Source organism: Salvelinus alpinus, chromosome 1, assembly GCF_045679555.1.
Source record: "Salvelinus alpinus chromosome 1, SLU_Salpinus.1, whole genome shotgun sequence".
In the NCBI taxonomy this organism is placed as follows: Eukaryota; Metazoa; Chordata; class Actinopteri; order Salmoniformes; family Salmonidae; genus Salvelinus; species Salvelinus alpinus.
The window spans coordinates 13,795,530-13,821,237 of record NC_092086.1 but is presented as its reverse complement, the minus strand read 5'-3'; the positions used below and the strand labels follow the sequence as shown (position 1 = coordinate 13,821,237).

The window sequence follows — 25,708 nt, the reverse complement described above, 5'->3', positions numbered from 1 at the left end:
AGAGAGAGAGAGAGAGAGAGAGAGAGAGAGAGAGAGAGAGAGACTGTCTTCTGTTAGGTTTTTGCAGAGTTGAATATACACTGCACAAAAAAATAAAGGGAACACTAAAATAACACATCCTAGATCTGAATGAATGAAATATTCATATTAAATATTTTTTTCTTTACATAGTTGAATGTGCTGACAACAAAATAAAATCACACAAAAATGATCAATGGAAATCAAATTTATCAACCCATGGAGGTAACCCATGGAGGTCTGGATTTGGAGTCACACTCAAAATTAAAGTGGAAAACCACACTACAGGCTGATCCAACTTTGATGTAATGTCCTTAAAACAAGTGTGTGGCCTCCACGTGCCTGTATGACCTCCCTACAACGCCTGGGCATGCTCCTGATGAGGTGGCGGATGGTCTCCTGAGGGATCTCCTCCCAGACCTGGACTAAAGCATTCGCCAACTCCTGGACAGTCTGTGGTGCAACGTGGCGTTGGTGGATGGAGCGAGACATGATGTCCCAGATGTGCTCAATTGGATTCAGGTCTGGGGAACGGGCGGGCCAGTCCATAGCATCAATGCCTTCCTCTTGCAGGAACTGCTGACACACTCCAGCCACATGAGGTCTAGCATTGTCTTGCATTAGGAAGAACCCAGGGCCAACCGCACCAGCATATGGTCTCACAAGGGGTCTGAGGATCTCATCTCGGTACCTAATGGCAGTCAGGCTACCTCTGGCGAGCACATGGAGGGCTGTGCGGCCCCCAAAGAAATGCCACCCCACACCGTGACTGACCCACCGCCAAATCGGTCATGCTGGAGGATGTTGCAGGCAGCAGAACGTTCTCCACGGCGTCTCCAGACTCTGTCACGTCTGTCACATGTGCTCATGTGCTCAGTGTGAACCTGCTTTCATCTGTGAAGATCTTGGTGTTCTCTGGCAAATGCCAAACGTCCTGCACGGTGTTGGGCTGTAAGCACAACCCCCACCTGTGGACGTCGGGCCCTCATACCACCCTCATGGAGTCTGTTTCTGACCGTTTGAGCAGACACATGCACATTTGTGGCCTGCTGGAGGTCATTTTGCAGGGCTCTGGCAGTGCTCCTCCTTGCACAAAGGCGGAGGTAGCGGTCCTGCTGCTGGGTTGTTGCCCTCCTACGGCCTCCTCCACGTCTCCTGATGTACTGGCCTGTCTCCTGGTAGCGCCTCCATGCTCTGGACACTACGCTGACAGACACAGCAAACCTTCTTGCCACAGCTCGCATTGATGTGCCATCCTGGATGAGCTGCACTACCTGAGCCACTTGTGTGGGTTGTAGACTCCGTCTCATGCTACCACTAGAGTGAAAGCACCGCCAGCATTCAAAAGTGACCAAAACATCAGCCAGGAAGCATAGGAACTGAGAAGTGGTCTGTGGTCACCACCTGCAGAACCACTCCTTTATTGTGGGTGTCTTGCTAATTGCCTATAATTTCCACCTTTTGTCTATTCCATTTGCACAACAGCATGTGAAATGTATTGTCAATCAGTGTTGCTTCCTAAGTGGACAGTTTGATTTCACAGAAGTGTGATTGACTTGGAGTTACATTGTGTTGTTTAAGTGTTCCCTTTATTTTTTTGAGCAGTGTATATTGTAAATGTTCCCTGAGTTGTTCTGTGCTCTGCACCCGGCGTTCCATGGTCCGTGTTCCGCTGCGACCGCATTCCGCTTCCAAACACACCTAAGTCCCTGTCTGAGTCACCAGCTATAAAACATAAATGAGACCTGCTACACAACAAACAGAGAGGGAGGGAGGGGGGAGGAGTAGGGGAGGGAGAGAGGGAAGGAGTAAGGGAGGGATGCGAGGAAGGGAGGAACCCTCTCCCTCACTCACTCCTTCCCTCCCTCTCATTTATTTTTGATAGCTGGTGACTCAGGTGTGTTTGGAAGCGGAATGCGATCGCGGGGTCTTACATCGGCCTCCTGTTCTCTCCCCCTATCCTCTCCCCCTGTCCTCTCCCCCTGTCCTCTCCTCCTGTCCTCTCCTCCTGTCCTCCTGTCATTTCCTCCTGTCATCTCCTCCTGTCCTTTCCTCCTCTCCTCCTGTCCTCTCTTCATTTCCTCTGCTCCTGTTCTCTCCCCCTATCCTCTCCCCCTGTCCTCTCCTCCTGTCTTCTCCTCCTGTCCTCCTGTCATTTCCTCCTGTCATCTCCTCCTGTCCTTTCCTCCTCTCCTCCTGTCCTCTCTTCATTTCCTCTGCTCCTGTTCTCTCCTCCTGTCCTCCTGTCCTCTCCTCCTCTCCTCCTGTCCTCTCCTCCTCTCCTCTCCTCCTGTCTTCTCATCCTGTCCTCCCCCCTGTCCTCTCCTCCTGTTCTCTCCTCCTGTCCTTCCCTTCATCTAAACTTATGTGACAAACAAAACGCAGGACAGGTGAAACCAAAATGGTGCGAACTCCCTCAAGCCAATGATTACACCCATCCAAAGCCTTTAAATCCATGACAGCAAGTTCACAATTTTGGATTCACGCAAGGAGAGGACCTCAAGGTGAAGGGGCCCGTGGTTCGCCTCCACGGGGATAAACCTTGTTACCTAGCAACAGCACGCCCTACGCTGTCTGCCCCGAGGACCTGGCAATCTCTCTCACCAATGGACGTGGTGTGTGTGTCTGTGTGTGTGTACGCATGTGTGTGTGTCTGTGTGTGTATGTGTGTGCTCTCTGAGAATAGCGACCCAAATCTATATTCACCAGCATACCTGATGACATTAATCCACATTAGTTCAGCAGCTACTCTTCCTGGGGTTTATTATGGATCCCCATTAGTTCCTGCCAAGGCAGCAGCTACACTTCCTGGGGTTTATTATGGATCCCCATTAGTTCCTGCCAAGGCAGCAGCTACTCTTCCTGGGGTTTATTATGGATCCCCATTAGTTCCTGTCAAGGCAGCAGCTACTCTTCCTGGGGTTTATTATGGATCCCCATTAGTTCCTGCCAAGGCAGCAGCTACTCTTCCTGGGGTTTATTATGGATCCCCATTAGTTCCTGTCAAGGCAGCAGCTACACTTCCTGGGGTTTATTATGGATCCCCATTAGTTCCTGCCAAGGCAGCAGCTACACTTCCTGGAGTTCAAACACATTAAGACACGTACATTACATATAAAACAAAAGATAAAACACTACATTATATAACATTATTACACCACTACATATCTACAATACAACATGTATAATACCACCATACAACAATATTACAATGTACCAACGTGTAGAGTGTGTGTGTGTGTGTGTGTGTGTGTGTGTGTGTGTGTGTGTGTGTGTGTGTGTGTGTGTGTGTGTGTGTGTGTGTGTGTGTGTGTGTGTGTGTGTGTGTGTGTGTGTGTGTGTGTGTGTGTGTGTGTGTGTGTGTATATGTGTGTGTGTGTGTGTGTGTGTGTGTGTGTGTGTGTGTGTGTGTGTGTGTGTGTGTGTGTGTGTGTGTGTGTGTGTGTGTGTGTGTGTGTGTGTGTGTGTGTGTGTGTGTGTGTGTGTGTGTGTGTGTGTGTGTGTGTGTGTGTGTGTGTGTGTGCGTGCGTGCGTGCGTGCGTGCTGTGTGTCTCTCTCTCTCTCTTGCATTAGGACCAGTCCATGTCATATTAATCACTACAAACATGATTGCTCTGCAGAAGTTGTATTTTGACATTTTCACCTCTTTCTGAGGATGATGTGTAGGATAATATCTGATATCTTTTCAACACTATCTGTTTTTCACTAGAACACATACAACAGGATTTTTTTGTAACTGTATATGCAACTAACCAACTAACCCTCCTCCTCCCTCCCCCCTCTCTCCCCCTCTCTCCCCCTCCTCCCCCTCATCCCCCTCTCTCCCCCCCTCTCCCCCTCTCCTCCCTCCCTCAAGTGTACGGCCACAACATGAAGAGCAGTAATGATTTTGTGGGGAGGATCGTGATTGGCCAGTTCTCCACGGGTCCCCCTGAGACCTCCCACTGGCGCCACCTGTTGGCCAGTCAGAGAACTCCGGTGGAGCAGTGGCACAGCCTGCGTTCACGGGCAGAGTGTGACCGCGTCTCCCCCGCCTCGCTGGAGGTCACATGATGGAGCTGGAGAGGGATCAGGAGTTAGTGGTTAGGGGTCAGAGGTCAGGAGGAGAGGTATAAGCTCAAAGTGTTGATGTACACAGTAGGAAAGAGGAAGATGAAAGGGAGTCAGGAGTTAGAGGTTAGGGGTCAGAGGTCAGGAGGAGAGGTATAAGCTCAAAGTGTTGATGTACACAGTAGGAAAGAGGAAGATGAAAGAGGGTCAGGAGTTAGAGGTCAGAGGTCGGGGGTTTGATGTCAGGGAGGTAGGAGGTGAGAAAAGGGGGTTAGAGGATGCGAGCGAGAGAGAAAGAGAGAGAGAGAGAGAGAGAGAGAGAGAGAGAGAGAGAGAGAGAGAGAGAGAGAGAGAGAGAGAGAGAGAGAGAGAGAGAGAGAGAGAGACAGAGAGAGAGAGAGAGAGAGAGAGAGAGAGAGAGAGAGAGAGAGAGAGAGAGAGAGAGAGAGAGAGAGAGAGAGAGAGAGAGAGAGAGAGAGAGAGAGAGAGAGAGAGAGAGAGAGAAGGGCACAGAGAGAGAAGATGGAGGGAGAGAAGGAAGGGGAGACAGAGGTCAGGGTCAAGGCCGGATTAAGAAATCATAGGCCGGGGCTCAACATTGTTTATGATCCTAATGGTAAAGACCTCATTTAACTGTAAAAATATATATTTGTCTCGGCCCCGGGCCCCAGGCCTATGCTTGGCAGTTCCAGTAAAAAATAAAATATATATACAGTGGGGAGAACAAGTATTTGATACACTGCCGATTTTGAAGGTTTTCCTACTTACAAAGCATGTAGAGGTCTGTAATTTTTATCATAGGTACACTTCAACTGTGAGAGACGGAATCTAAAACAAAAATCCAGAAAATCACATTGTATGATTTTTAAGTAATTAATTTGCATTTTATTGCATGACATAAGTATTTGATACATCAGAAAAGCAGAACTTAATATTTGGTACAGAAACCTTTGTTTGCAATTACAAAGATCATACGTTTCCTGTAGTTATTGACCAGGTTTGCACACACTGCAGCAGGGATTTTGGCCCACTCCTCCATACATACCTTCTCCAGATCCTTCAGGTTTCGGGGCTGTCGGTGGGCAATACGGACGTTCAGCTCCCTCCAAAGATTTTCTATTGGGTTCAGGTCTGGAGACTGGCTAGGCCACTCCAGGACCTTGAGATGCTTCTTACGGAGCCACTCCTTAGTTGCCCTGGCTGTGTGTTTCGGGTCGTTGTCATGCTGGAAGATCCAGCCACGACCCATCTTCAATGCTCTTACTGAGGGAAGGAGGTTTTTGGCCAAGATCTCGCGATACATGGCCCCATCCATCCTCCCCTCAATACGGTGCAGTCGTCCTGTCCCCTTTGCAGAAAAGCATCCCCAAAGAATTATGTTTCCACCTCCATGCTTCACGGTTGGGAGGGTGTTCTTGGGGTTGTACTCAACCTTCTTCTTCCTCCAAACACGGCGAGTGGAGTTTAGACCAAAAAGCTCTATTTTTGTCTCATCAGACCACATGACCTTCTCCCATTCCTCCTCTGGATCATCCAGATGGTCATTGGCAAACTTCAGACGGGCCTGGACATGCGCTGGCTTGAGCAGGGGGACCTTGCGTGCGCTGCAGGATTTCAATCCATGACAGCGTAGTGTGTTACTAATGGTTTTCTTTGAGACTGTGGTCCCAGCTCTCTTCAGGTCATTGACCAGGTCCTGCCGTGTAGTTCTGGGCTGATCCCTCACCTTCCTTATGATCATTGATGCCCCACGAGGTGAGATCTTGCATGGAGCCCCAGACCGAGGGTGATTGACTGTCATCTTGAACATCTTCCATTTTCTAATAATTGCGCCAACAGTTGTTGCCTTCTCACCAAGCTGCTTGCCTATTGTCCTGTAGCCCATCCCAGCCTTGTGCAGGTCTACAATTTTATCCCTGATGTCCTTACACAGCTCTCTGGTCTTGGCCATTGTGGAGAGATTGGAGTCTGTTTGATTGAGTGTGTGTACAGGTGTCTTTTATACAGGTAACAAGTTCAAACAGGTGCAGTTAATACAGGTAATGAGTGGAGAACAGGAGGGCTTCTAAAAGAAAAACTAACAGGTCTGTGAGAGCCGGAATTCTTACTGGTTGGTAGGTGATCAAATACTTATGTCACGCAATAAAATGCAATTTAATTACTTAAAAATCATACAATGTGATTTTCTGGATTTTTGTTTTAGATTCCGTCTCTCACAGTTGAAGTGTACCTATGATAAAAATTACAGACCTCTACATGCTTTGGAAGTAGGAAAACCTTCAAAATCGGCAGTGTATCAAATACTTGTTCTCCCCACTGTATATACATTTCCATTTTTCTCGGCCTCAAGGGACCCGGGGCTTCAGCCCCTGCATTAATCAGGCCCTGCATTAATCAGGCCCTGCATTAATCAGGCCCTGCATTAATCAGGCCCTGCATTAATCAGCCCTGCCAACAAGATGATCCTCAGCTCTCCAAAATTGCTGCCTCTCTTCCCCCTCACCTTCCTGACTGACCTCCGAGCCTCCTAGCAGTGTGACCAGAGACTGAGGCTGTGTCCCAAATGGCACTCTATTCCCTATATAGTGCACTACTTTAGACTATGGGCCCCTCCTCCCTATTGGCCCCTCCTCCCTATGGGCCCCACCTCCCTATGGGCCCCACCTCCCTATGAGCCCCTCCTCCCTATGGGCCCCTCATACCTATGGGCCCCTCCTCCCTATTGGCCCCTCCTCCCTATGGGCCCCTCCTCCCTATTGGCCCCACCTCCCTAAGGGCCCCTCCTCTCTATGAGCCCCTCCTCCCTATTGGCCCCACCTCCCTATGGGCCCCTCCTCCCTATTGGCCCCACCTCCCTATGGGCCCCTCCTCCCTATTGGCCCCACCTCCCTATGGGCCCCACCTCCCTATGGGCCCCTCCTCCCTATTGGCCCCACCTCCCTAAGGGCCCCTCCTCCCTATGAGCCCCTCCTCCCTATGAGCCCCTCATCCCTATGGGCCCCTCATCCCTATGGGCCCCTCCTCCCTATGGGCCCCTCATCCCTATGGGCCCCTCATCCCTATGGGCCTCACCTCCCTATGGGCCCCTCATCCCTATGGGCCCCTCATCCCTATGGGCCCCTCATCCCTATGGGCCCCTCATCCCTATGGGCCCCACCTCCCTATGGGCCCCTTCTCCCTATGGGCCCTGGTCAACTGTAATGCTCTACATAGGGAATAGACAGACAGTCTATCCCTGGCTAGTTGCCCTCTGGGCTTCACCTTTTTCCCATTGATACGATCAGACAGGAGAGGAGATCCATCCCCTTATCATCGCCATCATTCCTGACCTTCTGCTGCTGAATGAGTTACCAGGTGCCCTTATACACTGGGTTACCAGGTGCCCTTATAAACTGACTGGGTTACCAGGTGCCCTACTACACTGACTGGGTTACCAGGTGCCCTACTACACTGGCTGGGTTACCAGGTGCCCCATTCACTGACTGACTGACTTACTGGAACACTGGGTTACCAGGTACCCACTACTTGGCATGGTCAATCATGGGCCTGTATAAAAACAGTTTCCCAAGTCCTAACCCAGTGTTAATGTTACCAGGTGTCCTAACCCAGATGTTTTACGTTACCAGGTGCCCTAACCCAGCTGTTTTAGGTTACCAGGTGCCCTAACCCGGCTGTTTTATGTTACCAGGTGCTCTAACCCAGCTGTTTAATGTTACCAGGTGCCCTAACCCAGCTGTTTTGGGTTACCAGGTGCCCTAACCCAGCTGTATTGAGTTACCAGGTGTCCTAACCCAGCTGTATTGGGTTACCAGGTGCCCTAACCCAGCTGTATTGAGTTACCAGGTGCCCTAACCCAGCTGTATTGAGTTACCAGGTGCCCTAACCCAGCTGTATTGAGTTACCAGGTGCCCTAACCCAGCTGTATTGGGTTACCAGGTGCCCTAACCCAGCTGTATTGAGTTACCAGGTGCCCTAACCCAGCTGTATTGGGTTACCAGGTGCCCTAACCCAGCTGTATTGGGTTACCAGGTGTCCTAACCCAGCTGTATTGGGTTACCAGGTGCCCTAACCCAGCTGTATTGGGTTACCAGGTGTCCTAACCCAGCTGTATTGGGTTACCAGGTGCCCTAACCCAGCTGTATTGGGTTACCAGGTGTCCTAACCCAGCTGTATTGGGTTACCAGGTGCCCTAACCCAGCTGTATTGGGTTACCAGGTGCCCTAACCCAGCTGTATTGGGTTACCAGGTGCCCTAACCCAGCTGTATTGGGTTACCAGGTGCCCTAACCCAGCTGTATTGGGTTACCAGGTGCCCTAACCCAGCTGTATTGGGTTACCAGGTGCCCTAACCCAGCTGTATTGGGTTACCAGGTGCCCTAACCCAGCTGTATTGGGTTACCAGGTGCCCTAACCCAGCTGTATTGGGTTACCAGGTGCCTGTGGTGCTAGCATGGTCATAGTGCCTCAGTGCTGACAGACTGGTGCTACCACAGGTACAGTGGACTGAGTCACTAGGTTCAGACCATGCCTCTACTCTTTACAGTGTTCAACTGACAACACATTGGTGTGCGTCCCAAATCACACCCTATTCCGTATACAGTACACTACTGGGTCCTGGTCAAAAGTAGTGTACTATTTGGATAACAGGGTGCTATTTTGATTTGGGATGCAGCCATTGACTGATAAAATAGTTGATGTTCTCTGAAGTGGTTGACTAACTAACGGTTGCTGATAATCAGTGGTTTGAAATAGTTGGAAGTGGATCCAAACTTTACCGTCTGTGGAAATCATAGAGTTGGATAGAGAGCTCATCTTCACATCTGTTACACAATGGCTTCTGTGACAGCATGGGCAGCGCCATTGAGGGCTTTCTCCATTTTAGAGTAGTTTCTACTACTACTATTTCTATGAGTCAGTGAACAAACTGAAAGGGTGCATACTGCCCCCTGGAGGGTGTTGTCTGAACAGGTATAAAGACAAGGTTGGTGATTTACTGCCCCCTGGAGGGTGTTGTCTGAACAGGTATAAAGCCAAGGTTGGTGATTTACTGCCCCCTGGAGGGTGTTGTCTGAACAGGTATAAAGCCAAGGTTGGTGATTTACTGCCCCCTGGAGGGTGTTGTCTGAACAGGTATAAAGCCAAGGTTGGTGATTTACTGGCACCTGCAGTTATGTAATGTTAGTATAGTATAATTCATTGGCTGATCAGTCCTGCTGACCTGGATGGAATTCTGTAATCCTTTCCTGACCCATAGCAAGTCCCAACCAGTTGATTACTTCAAAATGGTGGAAGTTGACTACTTCAGGCTTTGTGGAGCTAGAGCTGTCTATCCAAGTCTATGGTGGAAATACCACCGCTGTTTCTGCTGTGGTTGTCCCAAATGGCACCCTATTCCCATGTAGTGCAGTGCTTTGATCAGAGACCGTAGGTTTACCTCCATGGGTCAATAGTTAGTGCACCATATAGGGAACATGGTTCCATATGCGACACATTATGATTCTGTACAATACTGTATCAAGCCTAGTTTAGCCAACTTTACAGTGAAGATTGTATTACAAGTGATGAAAAAAGTATAAATACTAAATATACTGTGCTAGTGAGTGAAGATAATTATTTATTTATTTATTTTCTGTAAATTTGATGCATATATATATAAATATATTAGATATATATTTATCTCAGAATAGTTTTTCCTGTGTGTATATATTTATGGCCTTTTCTGCTGTTAAGGAAAAATGAACAAATCGACGTAAACGTAGTTAGATAACGTAGTTAGATAACGTAGTTAGATGACGTTGTTAGATAACGTAGTTAGATGATGTTGTTAGATAACGTAGTTAGATGATGTTGTTAGATAACGTAGTTAGATGATGTTGTTAGATAACGTAGTTAGATGATGTTTTTAGGTATTGTACAGAAGAGAAGAGCCGAACGAGAAGAACAGATTGTGCTTCTTTTAGAATGGGTTTTTTCTCAAAGTTTCACAGCTTTAATCTAGGACCAAACAAGTAGAGATTTTACTGAGCTGTCCTCCTCCTCCTCCTCCTCCTCCTCCTCCTCCTCCAGCTCGGTCACTATAAACACAGGCTGCATCCCAAATGGAGCCCTACTGCCTATGTAGTGCACAATCATGGCACGTAGGGTTCTAGTCAAAATGTAACTACAGAGGGACCCCCTGTCAACAGTACTGCACTACAGAGGGACCCCCTGTCAACAGTACTGCACTACAGAGGGGACCCTCTGTCAACAGTACTGCACTACAGAGGGACCCCCTGTCAACAGTACTGCACTACAGAGGGACCCCCTGTCAACAGTACTGCACTACATAATGAATAGTGAGTCATTGTGAAGACAGTGTCGTCCTCCTGGGTCTAGTTGTCTGTGAATAGCTGCATGTCTGTGTCTTCAGAGATGTGGTCTGGATGAACTGTACATCGCTGGTCACAGCACTAAGGGACTCCCCCTACAGCTCTACCTATGGACGTTAACTACAGCAGGGCTGCTTGGAGTTGGTTCCTACGTGAGCTGAGCTGGTAAATGCTGCTTGAAGATGGTTCCTACGTGAGCTGAGCTGGTTGGAGTTGCTCACTAACGGAATAGTAAACTCTGTATAAAAAAGAAGAAGAAAGAGTTGACAAAGTAGACTTGACTTGACGTTGTTATTAGACACTGAGTTAAGGTCAGTATGTGTTTGCTCTCCTAATGGTAAAGGTTAGGATTGGGGAGGGGAAACTGATCCTAGAACTGTGCCTAAGTGCAAGTTCTACCTGGAACATCTAGGAGTCCAGCTAAACTACATCTAACATCTCCCACGATGCACCTGTTTGAAGGCCTTTCCTGAGTGACCAGCATTTTCCCCTTTAAAGAGCCCACAGCAGTGTAATGGCATGGTGTTAACTCCTTCCTGTCTAACTTACTGGGGTTTATTATGTCCTAAATAGCACCCTATTCCCGAGAAAGTGTACCCTATAGGGCCCTGGTCAAAAGTAGTGCACTATATAGGGAATAGGGCCCATAGGTCTCTGGTCAAACGTAGTGCACTATATAGGGAATAGGGTGTCATTTGGGACACACTTGATGTGTTGTGGTCTGCCAGTCTGTGTGTATGTCAGTGTTCCGCCCTCTGGAACTGATGATACTTGCTGTCTGTTTTGGTCCTACGTGCATCTATATGTTTGTTTGACTCATATGTTTCATTGAGTATAAACACATATTCTGGTGGTTACAATCGCTGTCAAGAGCAAATGGGTCCTTATTGTTGTTGCAGATGGACATCTGGGGCCGTATCAACGTATCCAACATCTCAGAGTAGAAGTACGTGCTGATCTGAGATAAGTTTGGTCTTTTAAATATCAATGAATAAGATGATTTGGACAGGACAGGGGACCTGATACCAGAACAGCGTTCCTACTCTGAGAGACTTGATATAAATACAGCCCCCTGGTCATTATAGTTACAGTGTCGCTGTGTCTGACCCAAAGCAATATCTCCTGTGTTAACTGTTTGACTTGATGAATCTCTCGTAGCTGTACAGCTCTGTCTTGTAGTGGATGTCCTGGCACAGTGGATGTTTAAAGACTGGATGTTTGTTAATAGTAAGATATACATAGACATACACACGGTTACTTACCTATTCCACCACTCCCAGATCTCTTCCACCACTCCCAGACCTCTTCCACCACTCCCAGACCTCTTCCATCACTCCCAGACCTCTTCCACCACTCCCAGACCTCTTCCACCACTCCCAGACCTCTTCCACCACTCCCAGACCTCTTACACCACTCCCAGACCTCTTCCACCACTCTTCCACCACTCCCAGACCTTACCTCTTCCACCACTCCCAGACCTCTTCCACCACTCCCAGACCTCTCCCACCACTCCCAGACCTCTTCCACCACTCCCAGACCTCTTTCACCACTCCCAGACCTCTTCCACCACTCCCAGACCTCTTCCACCACTCCCAGACCTCTTCCACCACTCCCAGACATCTTCCACCACTCTTCCACCACTCCCAGACCTTACCTCTTCCACCACTCCCAGACCTTACCTCTTCCACCACTCCCAGACCTCTTCCACCACTACCAGACCTCTTCCACCACTCCCAGACCTCTTCCACCACTCCCAGACCTTACCTCTTCCACCACTCCCAGACCTCTTCCACCACTCCCAGACCTCTTCCACCACTCCCAGACCTCTTCCACCACTCCCAGACCTCTTCCACCACTCCCAGACCTCTTCCACCACTCCCAGACCTCTTCCACCACTCCCAGACCTTACCTCTTCCACCACTCACCACTCCCATACCTCTTCCACCACTCCCAGACCTCTTCCACCACTCCCAGACCTCTTCCACCACTCCCAGACCTCTTCCACCACTCACCACTCCCAGACCTCTTCCACCACTCCCAGACCTCTTCCACCACTCCCAGACCTCTTCCACCACTCCCAGACCTCTTCCACCACTCCCAGACCTTTGTGATGTTTCCATATCAAAGTTGTCATTTCGCATCCAATAAAACACCAAATAAAGCTCAATGGTTGTGTAATGATGAATCAGTGTGTGTGTGTGTGTGTGTGTGTGTGTGTGTGTGTGTGTGTGTGTGTGTGTGTGTGTGTGTGTGTGTGTGTGTGTGTGTGTGTGTGTGTGTGTGTGTGTGTGTGTGTGTGTGTGTGTGTGTGTGTGTGTGTGTGTGTGTGTGTGTGTGTGGAGGAACAGGATCAGCTTAACCTCTCCATGGGCTAACAGCTACGGGTCACACACAACATGACCATGTTGTTTTGGTTGGAGAAGAATGCCCACGCTTAACAGAGGAGGGGAGGGACACGGACACACAGGGAGATCTGACATGGCTCTCTGCCACAGAGCTAAGGAATTCCCTCCTGGAGGAGAGAACACTGGGAGCCAGCTGAGACAGGGACACACAACACACTTTATGTCCCTGTTTTGTTTGAGGGGAATTATCTAAAGGTGGAGTTCCCAGTTCAAACCTCTTTAATTCCCCCTCAGCCTCACACCTTCCAGGTCACTGACTGGTCAATCTGTACTGACAACCCACCTCTCAGGCTAAACTACCCCCTCCCCCCTCCCCCCCTTACAACAGACAAGACAACACATAACCTGATGCTTCCCAAATAGCCCTCTATTCACTTTGTAGTGCGCTACGTTTCAACAGAGCCCAATGGGTATTTTAGGGTGTACTTTGGGACGCAACCAACTCACTACACTTGTAAAGTCCTGGCCTCTTCTACACTACATGTATAGTAACTATTGTCCTGGCCTCTTCTACACTACATGTATAGTAACTATTGTCCTGACCTCTTCTACACTACATGTATAGTAACTATTGTCCAGGCCTCTTCTACACTACATGTATAGTAACTATTGTCCAGACCTCTTCTACACTACATGTATAGTAACTAGTGTCCTGACCTCTTCTACACTACATGTATAGTAACTATTGTCCAGACCTCTTCTACACTACATGTATAGTAACTATTGTCCTGGCCTCTTCTACACTACATGTATAGTAACTATTGTCCAGACCTCTTCTACACTACATGTATAGTAACTATTGTCCAGACCTCTTCTACACTACATGTATAGTAACTATTGTCCTGGCCTCTTCTACACTACATGTATAGTAACTAGTGTCCTGACCTCTTCTACACTACATGTATAGTAACTATTGTCCAGACCTCTTCTACACTACATGTATAGTAACTAGTGTCCTGTTCTCTTCTACACTACATGTATAGTAACTATTGTCCAGACCTCTTCTACACTACATGTATAGTAACTATTGTCCAGACCTCTTCTACACTACATGTATAGTAACTATTGTCCAGACCTCTTCTACACTACATGTATAGTAACTATTGTCCTGGCCTCTTCTACACTACATGTATAGTAACTATTGTCCAGACCTCTTCTACACTACATGTATAGTAACTATTGTCCAGACCTCTTCTACACTACATGTATAGTAACTATTGTCCTGGCCTCTTCTACACTACATGTATAGTAACTAGTGTCCTGACCTCTTCTACACTACATGTATAGTAACTATTGTCCAGACCTCTTCTACACTACATGTATAGTAACTATTGTCCTGACCTCTTCTACACTACATGTATAGTAACTATTGTCCTGGCCTCTTCTACACTACATGTATAGTAACTATTGTCCAGACCTCTTCTACACTACATGTATAGTAACTATTGTCCTGACCTCTTCTACACTACATGTATAGTAACTATTGTCCTGGCCTCTTCTACACTACATGTATAGTAACTAGTGTCCTGACCTCTTCTACACTACATGTATAGTAACTATTGTCCAGACCTCTTCTACACTACATGTATAGTAACTATTGTCCAGACCTCTTCTACACTACATGTATAGTAACTATTGTCCTGACCTCTTCTACACTACATGTATAGTAACTAGTGTCCTGTTCTCTTCTACACTACATGTATAGTAACTATTGTCCAGACCTCTTCTACACTACATGTATAGTAACTATTGTCCAGACCTCTTCTACACTACATGTATAGTAACTATTGTCCTGACCTCTTCTACACTACATGTATAGTAACTATTGTCCAGGCCTCTTCTACACTACATGTATAGTAACTATTGTCCAGACCTCTTCTACACTACATGTATAGTAACTATTGTCCAGGCCTCTTCTACACTACATGTATAGTAACTATTGTCCAGACCTCTTCTACACTACATGTATAGTAACTATTGTCCTGGCCTCTTCTACACTACATGTATAGTAACTATTGTCCTGACCTCTTCTACACTACATGTATAGTAACTATTGTCCAGACCTCTTCTACACTACATGTATAGTAACTATTGTCCTGACCTCTTCTATACTACATGTATAGTAACTATTGTCCTGACCTCTTCTACACTACATGTATAGTAACTAGTGTCCTGGCCTCTTCTACACTACATGTATAGTAACTATTGTCCTGACCTCTTCTACACTACATGTATAGTACCTACAGTGGTGGGCTGTGTAACTAATGCTCTAACTAGTTGTACTTACCTACCACTCACTCGTTAGTGTACCTGCTCAGTTTAATTAACTAAAGTGGTTCTGGTAAGATCAGTGTGTTCTTGTCTTTTTAGTAAATACTTGCGAAATAGAAGAGTGGTAAGTCCTATGTACTGTAACTACCTCGTAGTTCTATGGTTTACCTAGAATAAGGTTATTTACCAATGTGTTGTTGATGTTAAGGCTGAGCGTGTGATGGTAGTTCTATTGTTGACCTAGAATAAGGTTATTTACCAATGTGTTGTTGTTGTTAAGGCTGAGCGTGTGATGGTAGTTCTATGGCTGACCTAGAATAAGGTTATTTACCAATGTGTTGTTGATGTGAAGGCTGAGCGTGTGATGGTAGTTCTATTGTTGACCTAGAATAAGGTTATTTACCAATGTGTTGTTGTTGTTAAGGCTGAGCGTGTGATGGTAGTTCTATGGCTGACCTAGAATAAGGTTATTTACCAATGTGTTGTTGATGTGAAGGCTGAGCGTGTGATGGTAGTTCTATGTTTACCTAGAATAATGTTATTTACCAATGTGTTGTTGATGTTAAGGCTGAGCGTGTGATGGTAGTTCTATGTTTACCTAGAATAAGGTTATTTACCAATGTGTTGTTGTTGTTAAGGCTGAGCGTGTGATGGAGAAGGAACTCAACAGTCCAGACACAAAACAACCACAGTCTGGTGTTCTTATTAAATGTATTAAAGAATTGATCAAAGTATTGATGATTGGTCCTACATATACTACATGACAGTACAGAAGTACATATAAACGTTCACACATAAACATCAACAACAACTGTCACAAATAGCACACTAGTTCCTTTTACAGTACACTACTGTTGACCTGAGTCACATAGAGTTCTGTCATAAAGTTGTGCCCTACATAGGGAATAGGGTGCCATTTGAGAGTTGACCAAACATCAAAGTATCTTAGTGGTAACAGGGCTGCAGGGTGAAGAGGAACACAGACTGCTGAAGGACCGGCTGCTTCAGAACAGAACGCAGACTGCTGAAGGACCGGCTGCTTCAGAACAGAACGCAGACTGCTGAAGGACCGGCTGCTTCAGAACAGAACGCAGACTGCTGAAGGACCGGCTGCTTCAGAACAGAACGCAGACTGCTGAAGGACCGGCTGCTTCAGAACAGAACGCAGACTGCTGAGACACCGGCAGTCCAACTTCTAACAGATACCTACTTTTTGAAGAGAAAAGCAAAGGAGGGATCGAGGGAAGGAAGAAGGGATTGAGGGAAGGAAGGAGGGATGGATGGAAGGAAGGAAGAAAGGAGGGATGGAGGGAAGGAAGGATGGAAGACAGGAGAGATGGAGGGAAGGAAGGAAGGAAGGAAGGAAGGAAGGGAGGGAGGGAGGGAGGGAGGGAGGGAGGGAGGGAGGGAGGGAGGGAGGGAGGGAGGGAGGGAGGGAAGGAAGGTTGATGACTGGCCTTCACATGATAAGTCCCATGTATTCCTGTGTGAGTGTGTGATGTCCTGAATGGCACCCTATTCAATACCTAGTGCATTATACTATGGGAGAGAGGGAGGGAGGGAGGAGAAGAAGAGAGGGATGGAAGGGAGGGAGGGAGGGAGGGAGGGAGGGAGGGAGGGAGGGAGGGAGGGAGGGAGGGAGGGAGGGAGGGGAAGTGGAAGAGAGGGATGGAGGAGGGAGGAGAAGATGAGAGGGAGGGGGAGGGAGGAGAGAAGGAGAGTTAAGAGAGGAGAAGAGAAGGTGAGTTGAGGGGGGGAAAGAAAAGAGGGATGGGGAGGGAGGAGATGAAGAGAGGGAGGGTTGAGGGAGAAGATGAAGACAGAGAGAGTTGAGGGAGGAGAAGTAGAGAGGGAGGTTTGAGGAAGGAGAAGGCAACAACAGCAGCGAGAAAGTTGTGTGTGTGTGTGTGTGTGTGTGTGTGTGTTAGTGCTGGACCCTGGAGGTCTAGTTGTCCACTGTGGGGATCTTGCATACGAAGGGAAAGGCTTTGTCACAGCTGTTATCATTCCAGGACCTCAGCGCTGTCAGAAACACACACACACAAACACACACACACACACACATACACACACATTAACACACACACACACAGCGCTGTTAGAGACAAAAACAACACTACAACACACTGACTGACTGACTCATCAGCTACGGACGTGTGTGTGTGTATTAATGTGTGTGTGTACAGTATGTGTGTGTGTGTGTGTGTGTGTGTGTGTGTGTGTGTGTGTGTGTGTGTGTGTGTGTGTGTGTGTGTGTGTGTGTGTGTGTGTGTGTGTGTGTGTGTGTGTGTGTGTGTGTGTGTGTGTGTGTGTGTGTGTGTGTGTGTGTGTGTGTGTGTGTGTGTGTGTGTGTGTGTGTGATCAGCAGGGACACATACTTGGACAGAAACTCAGAGAAACACATCCGAAATGACCAATTAAGAGCATTTAGATCATCCCCAGGCTCAATCATGAACCTTTAGGTCATCCCCAGGCTCAATCATGAACCTTTAGGTCATCCCCAGGCTCAATCATGAACCTTTAGGTCATCCCCAGGCTCAATCATGAACCTTTAGGTAATCCCCAGGCTCAATCATGAACCTTTATGTCATCCCCAGGCTCAATCATGAACCTTTATGTCATCCCCAGGCTCAATCATCAACCTTTAGGTCATCCCTTTAGGTCATGACCTTTAGGTCATCCCTGTTTTATTGGGTAATACACTGTGTGTTTATGCTCATTGCGCCTGTGTGTGTTTATGCTTATTGCGCCTGTGTGTGTTTATGCTCATTGCGCCTGTGTGTGTTTATGCTTATTGTGCCTGTGTGTGTTTATGCTTATTGCGCCTGTGTGTGTTTATGCTCATTGTGCCTGTGTGTGTTTATGCTTATTGCGCCTGTGTGTGTGTCTCACCGCTGTTCTGCCTGTACCAGATCTCGACACAGTCTTCCTCTTTAGGGATGCGGTGTATGCCGTCGTCAGGCTGGTTGCCATCCCAGTAGCTGTATTCATAGTTACTGCCGTCGGTCCACTCCAGACTGCCCTCCTATAGTCAGGAAGAGTATGACATGGTATATAGAACAACCTGGGCAGACTGCTTAATGAAAAGGGAAGAGTATGACATGGTATATAGAACAACCTGGGCAGACTGCTTAATGAAAAGGGAAGAGTATGACATGGTATATAGAACAACCTGGGCAGACTGCTTAATGAAAAGGGAAGATTAGCTAAAACCTAAAACTGACCCTTACCTAAACTCTGACTCTACCCTAACTCTGACTCTACCCTAAACTCTGACTCTACCCTAAACTCTGACTCTACCCTAAACTCTGACTCTACCCTAAACTCTGACTCTACCCTAAACTCTGACGCTACCCTAAACTCTGACTCTACCCTAAACTCTGACTCTACCCTAAACTCTGACTCTACCCTAAACTCTGACTCTACCCTAAACTCTGACTCTACCCTAAACTCTGACTCTACCCTAAACTCTGACTCTACCCTAACTCTTAACTGTAATCTACTTTTAGCCCATTTGGAAAGTAAATAAGAGGTTTACACGTCAGATATGTCCTGTTAGCTGTTCCCATGAGAGTTGCACAGTAGTTATGATGGCTGGTTCAAACACCCTAGGTTACAAACACCACTGATCTGGGGACAGCTTAGTGTTTTACCCCTAACAGTTAAGGTTAGGATAGGGGGAAGGTGTAAACTGATCCTAGATCTATTCATAAAGAGGGTAACTTCTACCCTGGTCCAATAAAACCACTCTGTAGTGAGTTCAGGCAACAGATATACAGACTGGATCATATTAGTGATAATCAACACCAACCCTGGCTAAACCAAACAAACCTGGGGGTGCATCCTAAATTGCTTCCTATTCCCTTCGTAGTGCACTACATTTGACCAGAGACTCTCCTCTGATCAACAGTAGAGTACTGTAGGAATAAGGGGTGCCGTTTGGGACGTAGACTCAGTCTATGTTCTCTATCTCTGGAGGTGGTGGCTTGGTGACTCTAGAGTGGGTTTACCAGCAGTGTGTTAATGAACCAGCCGTTCAGTTCTAGAGTGAAATATCTACGTCAGACTGGCTTCCCAGAGAGCTGGACTGACAGGCCCCGGTTTAATTTATTCTGTTTTTATTGGACCTTTATTTATCCAGGTTTTTCTCATTGAGATAACATCTCTTTTCCAAGAGAGACCTGGTCCAATAGCAGCAGGGGGAACAATGTTTCATACAAAACAACTTACATACACTAACACAACATTAAACAAAACTATAAACACACATACAGTACAACAATTACATGTTACGTTAAAAACACGAAAGTCTTGACTAAAAACAGCTGTCCTTAAAGACAATTAAAGACACTCTTCTATGATATATACATCGATCAAGTGTTTAAACTCCACCAACGAAACTAGATCATCAAATTTTAAAATGTTCAGGAGAGAATTCCAGGACCACGGAGCTGATTAACTAAAACTATTTCTACCATGACCTGTTCTAATTGTTGGTTCTGTTAGAGGTAAACCCTCTGGGGGTCTATTAGCATGTCCAGCAAACTGGGAACGTTCCTAGAACATTAGCTTAGATTTCCATGAATTTCTAGCTGGGGTTTTATCTAACATTAGGATTATAACGTCCCAAAAACATTCAAATCGTTATTCAGAAAAAGTTTTAAATGAAATATCACTGGAATGTTCTAACGTTCACTAAAACGTTATACACAACATCTGTAACCAAGGAAAGATTCCCCAAACGTTCTCATTAGGTTTCCAGATGATGTAATGTTTTTAGAACATACTGCCACAACTTAATGTGAGTGGGAACGTTCTGGAAACATTAAAAAAAAAAACGTTTTACACAAACATTGTCTAATCATTAGCACAACTGGATAGTTTTTGTCTTATGAGAACATTTGCCGCAACCTAACGAATGTTCTGGGAACTTTCACAGAAACCATTTTGGTTTGCTGGGTAGATGTATAGTAATCTATAAAATGTTTACTTTAAGGAAAATGTTTTTTTATATATTTTTTCATTTTACATTTTTATGTACACATGATATACTTTAACAGTATGCATTAAGGTGCCTGTAAAATAATGAGTGTCCAAAACGAATGTAAACATTAATACATGCGTTTCTATAACTACCTAAATCTATTCTAGTGCCGAGAAGGAGGCACGGCGTTTTCAACACAGGGTTTTAATTTATTTAGACTATTTTCTACATTGTACTGTAGAATAATAGTGAAAACATCAAAACTATTAAATAACACATATGGAATCATGTAGTAACCAAGAAAGTGTTAAACAAATCAAAATATATTTTGATAGCCAGCCTTTGCCTTGATGACAGCTTTGCACACTCTTGGCATTCTCTCAACCAGCTTCATGAGGTAGTCACCTGGAATGCATTTTTATTAACAGGTGTGCCTTGTTAAAATTTAACTTGTGGACTTTCTTTCCTTCTTTCAGCCAATCAGTTGTGTTGTGACAAGGTAGCGGTGGTATACAGAAGATAGCTCTATTTGGTAAAAGACCAAGTACATATTTTTGGTTCCAACCGCCGTGTCTTTGTGAGACGCAGAGTAGGTGAACGGATGATCTCCGCATGCGTGGTTCCCAACGTGAAGCATGGAGGAGGAGGTGTGATGGTGTGGGGGTGCTTTGCTGGTGACACTGTCTGTGATTTATATGGAATTCAAGGCACACTTAACCAGCATGGCTACCACAGCATTCTGCAGCGATAGGCCATCCCATCTGGTTTGAGCTTAGTGGGACTATCATTTGTTTTTCAACAGGAAAATGACCCAACACACCTTCAGGCTGTGTAAGGGCTATTTGACCAAGAAGGAGAGTGATGGAGTGCTGCATCAGATGACCTGGCCTCCACAATCACCCGACCTCAACCCAATTGAGATGGTTTGGGATGAGTTGGACTGCAGAGTGAAGGAAAAGCAGCCAACAAGTGCTCAGCATATGTGTGAACTTCAAAACTGTGGGAAAAGCATTCCAGATTAAGCTGGTTGAGAGAATGCCAAGAATGTGAAAAGCTGTCATCAAGGCAAAGGTTGGCTACTTTGAAGAATCTAAAATATAAAATCTGTTTTAATTTGTTTAACACATTTTTGGTTACTACTTGATTCCATATGTGTTATTTCGTAGTTCTGATATCACTATTATTCTTTTACTATTATTATGTAGGAAATAGTAAAAATAAAGAAAAACCCTTGAATGAGTAGCTGTGTCCAAACGTTTGACTGGTACTGTATGTAAATCATTGAGTAGAAGTAGGGTTGAAAAATGTCCGGTGACTTTCCCAAAATGTCCTGGTTTTCCATAAATCCTAGTTAGAAGATTCCTTGTATTACAAGGGAATAACATCTGAGGAGACGTCTGCAGAGATTGAATCCACGATAACTGCTGCAGACGTCTCCTCCAGAGTATATTACCATAAAAAGACAAGTACAAACACAGTGTGTTTGTCGACAACACGCATATGAGGCAGTGATTATCCTGGCAGTGGTGCTTCATAGGGTTTCTGGAAAACTACCCAGAAGATTCCGGGAATTGGGAGGGAATAAGCAGGAAATCCAGAATCCTGGGAATTCTGGGAAAGATCCCGGAATGTTTGAACCCTCAGTGCTTACCTGTCTCCTGTCGTGAAGGCCGATCCATATGTCTGTTGGTATCCCTGGGATACGGCTGTTGACGAGATCGTAGACAAACACATTCTCCTCCCAGCTGAGAACTCAGACAAGGGATGGTTAGAGTTAGAGAGAGGTGTCTGTGTGTGTGTGTGTGTGTGTGTGTGTGTGTGTGTGTGTGTGTGTGTGTGTGTGTGTGTGTGTGTGTGTGTGTGTGTGTGTGTGTGTGTGTGTGTGTGTGTGTGTGTGTGTGTGTGTGTGTGTGTGTGTGTGTGTGTGTGTGTGTGTGTGTGTGTATCCTCTCACCTGTAGTGTGGCAGTGTGTGGACCTTTGTGTGTGTATATGAACAGGTATCCCTCTCACCTGTGTACGGAGGTGAGTTTGGCAGACTTGAGACCATTGGAGAATTCAGCGCAGTACAGGTCAGCCTCGGCCCAGGTCCGGTTCAGGGGGAAGAAACGGTAGCAGTGACCTTCGAACTCAGTCCAGAACAACGGACAGGTGACGGGAAGGCCTGGTTCTGGCAACTGGAGGGGGAAGGCTGGGGGAGGGAGGGAGGGAGGGGAAGGGAAGGGAAGAGAGAGGGGGGTCAGGAGATGGGAAGAGGAGAGAGGCGAGAGAGGGGGAGGTAAGAGAGAGCAGGGGAGGGAGGGAGGATACCATATGTAACTAAAATGTTGAAAGAGAATAGGTTATACTGCTCTTAAGTAATTGTGAATACTCCGCATTCAATGTTTTCCTTGTCATGTTCATTAGTTAGACTGCAGCACTCCTTTCATAAGGACCCCAGGAAGAGCAGCTGATGCTTTTGCAGCGGCTAATGGGGATCCTAATAAATACCAAGTTGTCACGTGTTTATGGACTTACCCAAATGTAGACTATCAGATACTCTGTATCCCTTCACCAAGACTATCAGTTACTCTGTATCCCTTCACCAAGACTATCAGTTACTCTGTATCCCTTCACCAAGACTATCAGTTACTCTGTATCCTTCACCAAGACTATCAGTTACTCTGTATCCCTTCACCAAGACTATCAGTTACTCTGTATCCTTCACCAAGACTATCAGTTACTCTGTATCCCTTCACCAAGACATTCAGTTACTCTGTATCCCTTCACCAAGACTTTCAGTTACTCTGTATCCCTTCACCAATACTATCAGTTACTCTGTATCCTTTCACCAAGGTAGACTTTCAGTTTTTCTGTATCCTTCACCAAGACTATCAGTTACTCTGTATCCCTTCACCAAGACTATCAGTTACTCTGTATCCTTCACCAAGACTATCAGTTACTCTGTATCCCTTCACCAAGACTATCAGTTACTCTGTATCCCTTCACCAAGACTATCAGTTACTCTGTATCCTTCACCAAGACTATCAGTTACTCTGTATCCCTTCACCAAGACTATCAGTTACTCTGTATCCTTCACCAAGACTATCAGTTACTCTGTATCCCTTCACCAAGACTATCAGTTACTCTGTATCCCTTCACCAAGACTATCAGTTACTCTGTATCCCTTCACCAATACTATCAGTTACTCTGTATCCCTTCACCAAGGTAGACTTTCAGTTTTTCTGTATCCTTCACCAAGACTATCAGTCATTCTGTATCCCTTCACCAAGACTTTCAGTTACTCTGTATCCTTCACCAAGACTATCAGTTACTCTGTATCCCTTCAACAAGACTATCAGTCACTCTGTATCCCTTCACCAAGACTATCAGTTACTCTGTATCCCTTCACCAAGACTTTCAGTTACTCTGTATCCCTTCAACAAGACTATCAGTCACTCTGTATCCCTTCACCAAGACTATCAGTTACTCTGTATCCCTTCACCAAGACTATCAGTTACTCTGTATCCCTTCACCGAGACTATCAGTTACTCTGTATCCCTTCAACAAGACTATCAGTCACTCTGTATCCCTTCACCAAGACTATCAGTTACTCTGTATCCCTTCACCAAGACTATCAGTTACTCTGTATCCCTTCACCGAGACTATCAGTTACTCTGTATCCCTTCACCGAGACTATCAGTTACTCTGTATCCCTTCACCAAGACTATCAGGTATTCTGTATCCCTTCACCAAGGCTTTCAGATACTCTGTATCCTTCACCAAGGTAGACTTTCAGTTAATCTGTATCCTTCACCAAGACTATCAGTTAATCTGTATCCCTTCACCAAGACTATCAGTTAATCTGTATCCTTCACCAAGACTATCAGTTAATCTGTATCCTTCACCAAGACTATCAGTTAATCTGTATCCCTTCACCAAGACTATCAGTTACTCTGTATCCCTTCACCAAGACTATCAGTTACTCTGTATCCTTCACCAAGACTATCAGTTACTCTGTATCCCTTCACCAAGACTATCAGTTACTCTGTATCCTTCACCAAGACTATCAGTTACTCTGTATCCCTTCACCAAGACTATCAGTTACTCTGTATCCCTTCACCAAGACTATCAGTTACTCTGTATCCCTTCACCAATACTATCAGTTACTCTGTATCCTTTCACCAAGGTAGACTTTCAGTTTTTCTGTATCCTTCACCAAGACTATCAGTTACTCTGTATCCCTTCACCAAGACAGAGTAACTAACTAACTAACAAATAAACTAACTAACAAACTAACTAACTAACTGACCAATCAATCAATCAAATGTATTTATTTATAAAGCCCTTTTTCCATCAGCAGATGTCACAAGGTGCTGTACAGAAACCCAGCCTAAAACCCCAAACAGCAAGCAATGCAGGTGTAGAAGCACGGTGGCTAGGAAATACTCCCTAGAAAGGCAGAAACCTAGGAAGAGAGATTATAACAATACATGGCCAAGATGTTCAAACGTTCATAGATGACCAGCAGGGTCAAATAATAATAATAATCACATGATCACAAGCTAACTAACTAACTGACTAACTGTCTAACTAACTAACTAACCCAATCTGAGTGACTGTAGATAGAGCATTGGAAGATGCTGTCACCTTTCCCCTTCTAGGATACCAAGGACTACCAGGGATACATCGGGTTTATTTTACATCAGTTAACACTTATTTTTCTTAAAACTGGATTGTAGGGGCTTGTAAGTAAGCATTTCACAATAAGGTCTACTACACCTGTTGTATTCGGCGCATGTGACAAATAAAATGTGATTTGATTTGATCTTCTTCAGTGACTATACCCAGAGGAAGCATACCTTCCCCAAACGTTTGTTTACCGCCGCAGCCGCCACCCCTAAATAGTAGTACTCACCGTGTGTGATCTTGATGTTGGTGGAAGGGATAGTCCTCACAGGAAGAGCCCAGAGGAACAGGGTCAGACACAACTCCCAGCAGAGCATCTTCCAACAGAAACACAGAAAGACAGGCAGAGAGAGAGAGAGAATCTAGATCCACTGACTCGGAATATGGGTGTGTGTGTTTGAGTGTGGATGTGTGTGTGTGGCTTTTCTTCTGTGTGATGAGAGGGGGGAAGTGCAGTGTGTGTGTGTGTGTAAGTCAGTGTTGAGTAGTAGCTCTGGGAGATTAGATGGTGTCTCTCAGTCGTACGCAGGAAGAAATCAGTGTGTGTGTATGAGAGAGAGAGAGAGAGAGAGAGAGAGAGAGAGAGAGAGAGAGAGTTCATTTTATTGTTTATTTCACTTTTGTATATTATCTACCTCACTTGCTTTGGTAATGTTAACATATGTTTCCCATGCCAATAAAGCCCCTTGAATTGAATTGAATTGAGGGAGAGGGGGGAGAAAGAGAGAAAAATACTCCCCAACCCCTTCTTGTTTTGCAAGGCTTCTCACTCGATCACATCATTGGCTCTGCAAGGGAGAGAACGAAAGAACAACAGAGAGAAAACTAGAGAGGAGAAGGAGGAGAGAGAGACTCACTCCCTAATACGCACTGAAAGAGGAGGAGAGAGACTCACACCCAAATACACATGTCCAACACTGAAGGGGGAGGGGAGAAGACTTTAACC

At 45.8% G+C, this 25,708-nt stretch overlaps 2 protein-coding genes across 6 annotated transcripts in view; one reads left to right on the top strand and one right to left on the bottom strand.

Annotated features, from left to right (window-relative positions):
- The window catches only part of syt17 (synaptotagmin XVII), a 59,992-nt gene extending 55,438 nt beyond the window's left edge, over positions 1 to 4,554 (top strand). For 4 of the 5 annotated variants that reach the window (XM_071391772.1, XM_071391764.1, XM_071391749.1 and 1 more), the window contains one exon: positions 3,875 to 4,554. In XM_071391772.1, the coding sequence (XP_071247873.1) occupies positions 3,875 to 4,071 (197 nt within the window). In that variant the 3' untranslated portion in view covers positions 4,072 to 4,554. The remainder of the gene's footprint in view (positions 1 to 3,874) is intronic. The other variant, XR_011674017.1, reaches the window with a different exon arrangement.
- Positions 4,555 to 16,742: 12,188 nt separating this feature from the next.
- Positions 16,743 to 25,304, bottom strand: clec19a (C-type lectin domain containing 19A). The gene is made up of 5 exons (XM_071391708.1): positions 24,992 to 25,304; positions 22,108 to 22,285; positions 21,747 to 21,840; positions 18,004 to 18,136; positions 16,743 to 17,133 (listed from the first exon to the last, which is right to left on the bottom strand). Exons 1-5 carry the CDS (start codon positions 25,077 to 25,079, stop codon positions 17,057 to 17,059), a joined length of 570 nt encoding a protein of 189 aa, XP_071247809.1. The 5' UTR covers positions 25,080 to 25,304; the 3' UTR covers positions 16,743 to 17,056.
- Between the last annotated feature and the right edge of the window lie 404 nt (positions 25,305 to 25,708).